Source organism: Heliconius melpomene, chromosome 19, assembly GCF_056956725.1.
Source record: "Heliconius melpomene rosina isolate 202511_hmr_F chromosome 19, ASM5695672v1, whole genome shotgun sequence".
Lineage (NCBI taxonomy): Eukaryota > Metazoa > Arthropoda > Insecta > Lepidoptera > Nymphalidae > Heliconius > Heliconius melpomene.
In genome coordinates, this window is record NC_140407.1 from 11,746,148 (window position 1) to 11,755,909 (window position 9,762).

General features: G+C 29.9%; 2 protein-coding genes across 2 annotated transcripts; one reads left to right on the forward strand and one right to left on the reverse strand.

The window, feature by feature from the left end:
* Positions 1-377: 377 nt before the first annotated feature.
* Positions 378-5,001, reverse strand: TBC1D23 (TBC1 domain family member 23). Its single transcript, XM_085203790.1, has 2 exons — positions 4,731-5,001; positions 378-4,603 (listed from the first exon to the last, which is right to left on the reverse strand). The coding sequence occupies exons 1-2, from the start codon at positions 4,757-4,759 to the stop codon at positions 2,593-2,595; spliced, it is 2,040 nt and encodes a 679-aa protein (XP_085059916.1). The 5' UTR covers positions 4,760-5,001; the 3' UTR covers positions 378-2,592.
* Positions 5,002-5,665: 664 nt separating this feature from the next.
* On the forward strand, positions 5,666-8,165 carry senju (UDP-galactose transporter senju). Its single transcript, XM_085203793.1, has 4 exons — positions 5,666-6,065; positions 6,168-6,291; positions 6,369-6,552; positions 6,845-8,165. The coding sequence occupies exons 1-4, from the start codon at positions 5,984-5,986 to the stop codon at positions 7,487-7,489; spliced, it is 1,035 nt and encodes a 344-aa protein (XP_085059919.1). The 5' UTR covers positions 5,666-5,983; the 3' UTR covers positions 7,490-8,165.
* The last annotated feature ends 1,597 nt before the right edge of the window (positions 8,166-9,762 follow it).

The following is a 9,762-nucleotide window of genomic DNA, read 5'->3' on the forward strand; positions in this document are numbered from 1 at the left end:
AAATATATCTCACGGCTCTTTTTTGGAGAATAAATATTGAATTGATATCTGAAGCGCTGCCCCATAGCAGCATTCCATAAGATAAAATACTATGAAAGTAGCTAAAGTAGACTAGTCGGGCAGTTTCAACGTCCGTCATTTGTCTTACTTTCTTAATTGCGAACGCGGCAGAGCTGAGTTTAGCTGCAAGTGCTTCCAGATGAGCGTTCCTATGTTCCTAAGTTATATAAGCCGAGGTATAATGATACAATGTGGTGGATTTAAAAAAACACTTCCCCGAGTGGGGATTGACCCCACAACCTTTAAGTTAGACTGCGCCTCGATAGCCTACATCGTAATAATTTTTTCTTAGAATAGAACTATATTAAAACAAAAAGAATATTATTAAAAACAATATTTTAATGGAATTAATGTAAATAAATTATATGATACACACTACTTAAATCTAAAACAGTAATTATTTTGCTGAAAATATAATTATAAACAGATAGAAAATTTTTAATAATAAGTATTATATATGGAAGTGATTTAACTTCCTGTAGGGAACCTAGATTTAACGCTACGTTCCCCATTTTCAGAGAAATTATAAAGACCTAGTGTTTTGAGTGGCAGAACTCAAGGCTGCGCTTGTCTACCAGAACGGGGAAATAAAATTTATTTAAATAGTGATACCTCCGTGAGGAGATCAAACCCTTAACGATCGCGTTTACAATCATACGCTGCGCCACGACGGCCTAAAATTAGTTAAATTCATTAACTATAACTTTGTCCCTCGAATTTGGCTAAATGAATTATAAAATAGAAGAAGTAAATATATATAATAAATAGAAAAAAAACATGGGTAACGTTAAAAATATTTCATACAAGAATTAAATCTCCAAGGTTAATAAATGTACCTTTTATCTTTATGGATTGATATGGACAGAATGTTTATACTTGTATAGTAAGTATTCTATAGCTGGAAATAATACAAATTTTTAAATGACAAGCATAGTTGCTTAGAACTCGAAAGGCGCTACTAACTACTGGACTTTTACTGTTCCTAAGTTAAAGTGAAAGACAAAGCTGAAACTTAATGTTTCCGTTTGAAAAATTAAATAACTGCAAAAATTTGTTGTATATAAATGTATAAATCAATACTAATATGAAAATTGTGCTATACTAATAAAACTAAATCGCAATATCACAAGAATAAATTATCCTGATCACAGTACCTAGGTACTACTAGGGCCCGTATTTATAAGCCGCTCTCATGTCTGAACTCGATCTTGAGATGTCGATTTCAGTCATAAATTATAAATGAAAACGTCATCTCAAGATCGATCTCAGACTTAACAGCGATTTACAAATACGTGCCTAGATTAAGAGAAATACTCGTATGAAAATTAATCTCTGCTATATTTTTATTCGCACTAGTACTCCTACGATCCTTAGGCGAATGAATATATAATTTTTACAGTACAAGATTTACAATAAAATTAAATAATTACTTCTTTTAGAAACTTGGAGTTTTTATAACTTATGTTTCATTCTACATTTATGACTAAATAAAGAGCGATGACCTTTTTTTCTAAATGACCAGATATTCCACTCATTTATATAAATTTCAATTTAAAAAAAATACAAAATACTAATCGTCAAAAAAAAATTGGAAAGACTTATATGTTGCGATTATGAAAACTTTAACATGGTACAAAATAAATAAAATCAGTTGTGCTATAAAAATATTTTAACATAACTTAATAGGTAACTCTACAGATTTTGTTTTTATTGTAGTTGTTCATGACTAATGATTCAATCAAATCAAGCTAATTAAGCCACTTAACTTAAAAATAAATATATGCTATTATATAATAACCTAAACAGATAATTATGTTAATTTAGTTTTGCTAATAAGTACACTTTCATTTTTGAATTAAAATAGACACGCAAATAACGTAAAACTTTATACTTAAAGTAATAATTGGAAACTTAATTTAGAAATACATAAAGTTAGGTCTTTGACAAATAAATAATTTATATAGTTGTACTTGTTATTGAATACGAAACAGCGTTGATTGATTAATGAAAGTGCAAAACATTAATTGTTTAGAATAAAAGTACAAAAAGAACTGTTACTATATCTGGAGGGATATTTATTAGGCTTCAGTAATGTATTTTTTTAGCTTCACGCTGTAAGTCGTATAAAGAAGGGTAGGCAGAGGTTAAGATACTCCAGTTCCCTCAAACTGCACAATTTTCGAGACATCGTTCAGTGACAGAACTCAAAACAACCCTGTTTTCTTGCTAAGCGATGAAATGAAAACCATTAAATATCCCGCGAGTGGGAATCGAATCCGAAAAGGCGATGCGTTTTCAGTCTGACTCTGAGCCGCTGGGCCGCTGCGCCACGACGGCTACGAAAACTTAAAATTTAAACCAGCAAATGCCACTATCAGAATGATATTTGCTATTTTGTATTGACAGTGTCTAAAAGATAACAAACTGTGTCATCGCGTAAATTACATTTTCATTTCGAAGTTTAGTAAATAATATTTATTACTAATATCTCTACGTTTTCATGATAAAATACGATTTAATTACATTTAATTTTCACTGTAATTTGTTATCTAATTGAGAAACAATTTGATTGGAAACTATTTTTGTGGCCACTGTAGCATTAGGAATAAGAAATCGATCCATATCTTTAATTAATAAGTTATCACCATCTGGTATGCCATATTTGAAAGTAATCAGTTCTGGGTGCCTTTTTTTAGCTGTAATTTTTACTATTGTAGAAAGTGGCCGCCTCGATAATACTTTGGCTAGTCCTTTTTTGTTTGGTATTTCCCTCAAGATAATTAAATGTGTTTCAGTGACAACTAAATGAGAGTCAAACATATAGCCATTAGACAAAACCTCTTGGCAAGAAAAATTATTTATAACATTCTGATTTGTAAGGAACGATTGAACCTCTACAATTTCATCAACATTATCTGCATTAGAGAAATCTCTACGATGATCAGATTGAGAATCTTCTTCTTCATCATTTATACTAAAAACAGGAGGCACATTTCTATATCTATGTTCTTTTCTATCATTTGCAGAGACATGCCACTCGCCATTATTAGTTGTTGAATTGGGATTCACAATATATTCTATTAATTTTCCTTTAACTTCTTGACTTTTAGCTTTCATGGCTGTAGATAGTTTACTAAATAATTGAATAGCTGGTATGTTATCTTTAGATTTCTTGATAGGTTGTTGCCCATCATTGTTATTGTTGCTTGGTGCACATACTAAACACATTGATATGTTATGTTCTTCTAAGCAATCTGTCATGTGAGGACCAAAATAATCATGTATAGCAACAAATCCACCATCAAGCATAGATACATGTTTGATATTTCTCTTCAGAAAAGATGCAACAACCATATGCGCATAACTGTCTTCTTCAGCCCTACCAGAACTTACAAAACATAAATGTTCACCTGCAGCTAGAGAGCCTGCCGCTAACGCTTGACGCTGAGCATTTAACAAGCCTTGTACAGCTGTATTAAATGCCAATGGTTCTTGCAACATTAAATTACAGTCAAGATGAAAAGCAGTCGATAAATGCCCAGCATTATATTGCTCAGCAGGCCTACAATCAACTAAGAAAAATTTTACTGTGTCTGAATCCACCATATCAACAGTAGCACTTTCGATTAATTCATGCACAGCCACTGGAAGACATAAAGCTTGTGAATATAATTTAGAATTAATTTCCAATCCACTTTCAGAAAATAAGACTTCAAGTACATCTTCCCTAAAAGATACTGGAGTTTTCAATGAATAATAGTGAGCTAATGAACAAAAATCAGATACATCATTTGCTTCAAGGTCACCAGGCATTTTACTAAGCTCTTGAATTATTGTATGTTTATCCTCATTCTTCATTTGCAACAATTGTTCTCTAGCATTAATAATCATAATTAAACACAAGAAAAAAATGAAGAAAGGATCAGACCGTTGAAAGTATAAATCCCACATAAAAAGCACCACTTCCAAATTACAAGTTCCAGTAAACAATGATCTAAGCCACGGCATGCAATATTGTTCTGGTGTTATGCGTTTAGTATCCAAAAATGAGCATAATTCAGGATCATGGTACTGTATTATTAATCTAAGAATATGAAATGGTACTCCATTAGACACACACCCATTAGGTATATAAAGTTTTAAAACTTTTTCAAATAGGTTGTAAGTATCGGATCGAGGCAGCTTTAGACTTAACAAGGGATATAATATTTCTATCCATCCATTATTAGAGTTAAAAGTAATAGATTTTGACTTACAGTAAAATGTGAGAATGGATTCAATATCAGATATTACAGAGACCTTTTCATCATCATCATTATCAAGTTTTGTAACAAATTTTTTCACATCATCTCTCAATACATTTTGATTTGGTAAATCAAATATTTCATCAAATAAAAGCAGTTGATTGCCCATATCTTGACAGTTTAAACAAACAAGCCAAACATCAGGGCGCAAGCTTTCAGGAATTCTTTTTCCTTTAGTTATAGCATTTATTTCTTTTGGTGTGCATCCATCTAAAAGAGCTGATTCGAGTTCTATTAACCTGGAATAAATACATAAAAGTGATAAGAATATTTGTCAACCTATTCAAGTAACATAAACAACAACATATATTTTAATTAATTTGGCCAACTGAATTCTGTAATTCATTAAATTTATGATATAAATACCAAGTACTATCATCCTCTTCCGTAGTCATTATTAAATTCTTCAAATCGAAGTGATAATGTTTCCCAACTGGAGTGTTCAATATTCTATCAGATCAATATCCTTCGTTATTCATTTAAATATTCTTTCACAACAACAACTGCTGCTGTCCATCAAATATTCGCTTATAAAGTAAATAAGCTACAACAAATTTAATGCAAATAATTAATGTTTTAGTCCAATATATACAATGAATAGTCAATACGCTACACTCTGCAGTCAGATTATATATTGACATTTATTTGACACATGTGAAAAATTACGATTTCGACGTCTAAAATAAACAGAAAAATATTCCGTCAACAGTAAGTAGTTCACCAAAACACACTTTATTTTTATTCATCATATTGAATACTTAACTAAATAAAAAAATATCTAGAAAAACAAAAACCCCGATTGCATAAAACTAATAAAAAAAAAGCACAATAGTTTATTAGGAGTAACAGTCGGGACCTCTTTAAATTATGCGGGATATCTGGTAAAAATTTAATTGATTGAAGAATTACTTATACGTGCCAACTAATTATTATAAATTTCAAATTTTATAAAAATCGGTGGCAATTTAAAGATTTTTCATACAAAGTTTCAACCCCTTATCTGCACCCTTAGGGGGTGAATTCTAAAAAATCACGAAACACATGTTCAATAAAATATTTTTAAGAGGCTGAATTTAAAATTTTATAAAAATTTTAAAAAAACCATACAAACTTTAAACCCCCTATTTTATGAAATAAAAAAAGGTATGCCTTTAGGGTTAAAAATTTTCCAGTTTACGAAAGTAAACATCTGTCCAAATTTCACCTTTCTACCACCAGTGAAAGGCCTTCCTTATTTCCTACAATAAGTAATAGAATATTACTTATCTGTAGATGTGTTGTCAAATGTCAATTCTCGTTTATAAGTGCCATTAGTTATAGTTAGTGAATACAATACAAATGACAAATATAAGTGCTTAGAAGAATTTCTGGCACTTGTATTTTATTATTATTATTATAGTTTATCTAGTTTTTATTTAATTGTGTAATTTGTATTGAAGTGTCTACGGCTAGATAAAAAGTGATTTCAACCAAAGATTTTTAAAATTATGATTACTTTTAACGACAAGCAAAATATTTTTCTGTGAATTGAATATTTGTAAAATGAAATTTTTTTAGTAGATAACGTTTTATTAAGATTTTCATACATTTTGATCATAAAATAATCATAGTTATAGAAAATGAAACATTGGAATAAATTGTTTCCTAACAAAGAAGCATTTATAGTTTTCTTTTTATATATTATATTATTCGTATTCCAAGGTAATATGCAAATGTAAATTGATAAGACATTATTTAATAAAAATTCAATAAAAAAATAATTAACATGCGTTATATATCTGCATATTATATCATTATTTTTAGGTGTTTTTATAACAGCTTCTAAGACTGAAAATGGAGTATATGATTATAATACAACACTTGTTGTATTTCTTTCTGAATTTTTAAAACTCTTAATATCGGGCATATTATATACTTGGAAAAGACAGTATGTACAATCATGAAACAAAATATGTTTTTTTCTAATTTACAATACTCTACTAATAACAAAATATACTTTTTCAGAAATAAACCAAACGTTTTTAAAGCTGTGATTATTAATTACAAATTATTGCTGTACTACTTCATACCTTCATTATTGTATTGTTTTTATAACAATTTGGCATTTATAAATTTGTCACACTATGATCCAACTACATATTATATTCTTCTTCAATTCAGAGTTGTCCTGACAGCATTCATTTTTCAGGTAAGTTTTAATTGTTTTGCTTATAATATATATATCTACAGAGCATCTGAAATAATAACCAGTCTTAGGCATTGGTTCACTGTAAATGTGACTTATAGGGTCAATACCCAATGGGGAATTCATTATTTTCATTTCTTTGCTTGGGTGAACTACTATACTGTATATACAATGTTGAAAATTGGGCAGTAAATAGAAAATGGAGTAATTTACACTAACCACTCTGCGTACCCTGCCCTGTGCTGGACACAGTATTAAACTAAAACAATATTAATCTATTTATGTATTTTTACAGTTCCTTTTCCAAAAGAAACTTACATATATACAATGGATCTCATTAGGAATTCTCACTTTTGGCTGCATGATAAAAAACTTAGATGCTACCTCAATATATTCAAAAGAAGAATCTAATATCTGGTCTCAAATATTTAATATATACTTTTTATCAATAAATTTTCAAAACTTCTGCTCTTGTCTAGCAGGCACATACAATGAATATTTACTCAAAACCAAGGGGTCTAATGTTGATATTTTTCTGCAAAATGTTTTCATGTATTTGGATTCTGTTATATGTAATTTTTTTATTTTGTTATGTAAAGGAGAGTTGAGCGTGATATTTAATGATTTTGAACCATTATTAGATATATTTGTGATACTCATTACAGTGAACAGTGCAATAGTAGGTATAGTGACAAGTTTCTTTTTGAAAAATCTAAATTCCATATTAAAAACATATGCCAGTGCTTTAGAACTAGTTATTACTGCAGTTGTTTGTTATCTCCTCTTTAATATAGTTATTACTTGGTACACAGTGACATCTATTTGTCTAGTGAGTATTGCTGTTGCAATGTACTTAAAAAATCCTGTAAATAATACAAACTTTACTCAAGGTGAGCCAAAAGACAAAATACCACTTATTGAAGATGTAGAAAGAAACTAGCTGTAGGTAAAACAATAAACTTGTATTGTATTGATGATGAAATTTGCACATATTCAATAAACACTTCTTACTTATTTCTATATATTTGGAATGACTACTTGATCAGTCTAATAAGAAAAAAAATTATTGTATTACTCAAACTGTCAAAAGTAGGGAACAGACGGGACACACTTTTAAATCATTGATTGAATATGAACCTACCATTTATTTGGAAGGCAAACCTGCTAAGCTCAGTACCAGCCAGAAACTCAAGAGTTTCTCATTTCAATGTTAAAATTTAATTTTATTATAAACACTTGTAAATTCATAAAAGATTTATTAATTTTCTGAAGATGAAAATCTAGATGTAACTGTAGTATGTAAAAACGTTATCACAAACAAAATGTTATCACAAACAACTTGTTACTAGATTCCAAAATAAAGGGAATCAAGATAATATTTTTTCTAAGTATACAAAATAATAGTCTGTAAATTTATATCAGCAGTATTATAGAAGTTGCCATTCTAATATGTAATCTTGTGTAATATTAAATATTTAGTTATATTAAATCAGTTATGGATCTGCTTAAAAATAAGTGTATACAGAATTTTGTTGGGTTATGCTTGTAAGACTTGTACATATTTGATGTATATTTCGTATATTTATTTCTCAATATTATATATTAATAAGAAATTATTCTTGTTTTTTTCCTTCAGCAATCCCAGCTTCATGTTTTATCACACCTATAGCAGTGTAGGTAGCATATAGTGTAACAGAGCAGGAAAAGGACAACACCTAGATAAAGAACCAAAATTTTAGAAACTTTAAATCAGCAATGGTACATTTACTTTAGAGAAAATTTAATAGAAACTAAAAATAAAAAAATACACAAGAGGATATATTTTATTATTATTAACAATATCTACAATAAGCTACACAAATCATCACAAAAATATAACAAACAAACAAACAAACAAAATACTCTTTATTGTACTATAGAAAAGACACATATACATGTATTTAATACATAGAACAGTACAATTGGCGGCCTTATCGCTAAGAGAGCGATCTCTTCCAGGCAACCTTTGGGTAGAAAAGAGAATACATTGTCTGAAAAGGGAAGGGGTGTACAGAGCTGATATCTAATTTTACACACACATACATAAATACATAAATACCGACATACATACATACATACATACATGCATACATACATACATACATACATACACACATACATAAATATATAAATAAATACATAATACTTTGGTTATAAAATAATTTCTTTTTTTTTTTTTTTGAACACAGAAACAAGAACATGAAATAAATACAAAAAATACTATCGAAACCTAGGTACTTATAGCGTTAAATAATAATCTTTCAGCCTCTTTTTAAATGTTTGTATAGTCAAAGCTTGTTTGACTGTTATGGGTACGGAATTCCACAAGCGGACAGATTTGATAGTGAAGGAATTGGTATAGAAGGAAGAAGAAGAACGAGGAAATTCAAGGGTTAAACGAGACTTAGAGCGGAGTGGTAAATTATGTAATTCACATAAAAACTTAAATCGTTCTTTAAGATATGAAGGGGAATGCGTAGAAAAGAGAACATTATACAAAAGACAGAGAACATGAGTATTCCGGCGAAGTCGAATAGGGAGCCACTTGAGTTTTTTACGAAATTCGGATACGTGGTCGTACTTGCGAAGTCCAAAAATGAACCTTATGCAAACATTTTGGAGCCGCTCAAGCTTATTTAATTGCTCCTCTTTTATGTCAAGATAACAACAATCAGCATAATCGAGAATTGGTAGTAGGAGTGATTGTGCCAGCGCAACCTTAGTAGGAATGGGTAAGATATTACGTAGTCGACGTAACGACGCAACAGCTGAAAATATTTTTCTACTTACCTCACTAATTAACGGTTTCCAGGATAAATGCTGGTCAAACATAATTCCTAGATTTTTAACTTTGTCAGTAAAAGGGACGCAGGTTCCATCAAGCGATAATAATGGCAATTCATGAAACGTAATTTTAGAGATAAGTCTTGGACTACCTATTATAATTGCTTGAGTCTTTTTTGCATTTAGTTTTAAGCCTAAGGATTTACTACGTACTGTAATAGCTCTCAGTTCTTCATTCAATGCTAAGATTGTGTTTGAAAGATCGTGCAACGAACTTTGACGACATATTTGCAGGTCGTCAGCGTAAAGGTGGTAGGGAGAAGCAATATTATGACAGAAATAATTAATAAATAGTGAAAATAAGAGAGGGGACAACACGCCACCTTGTGG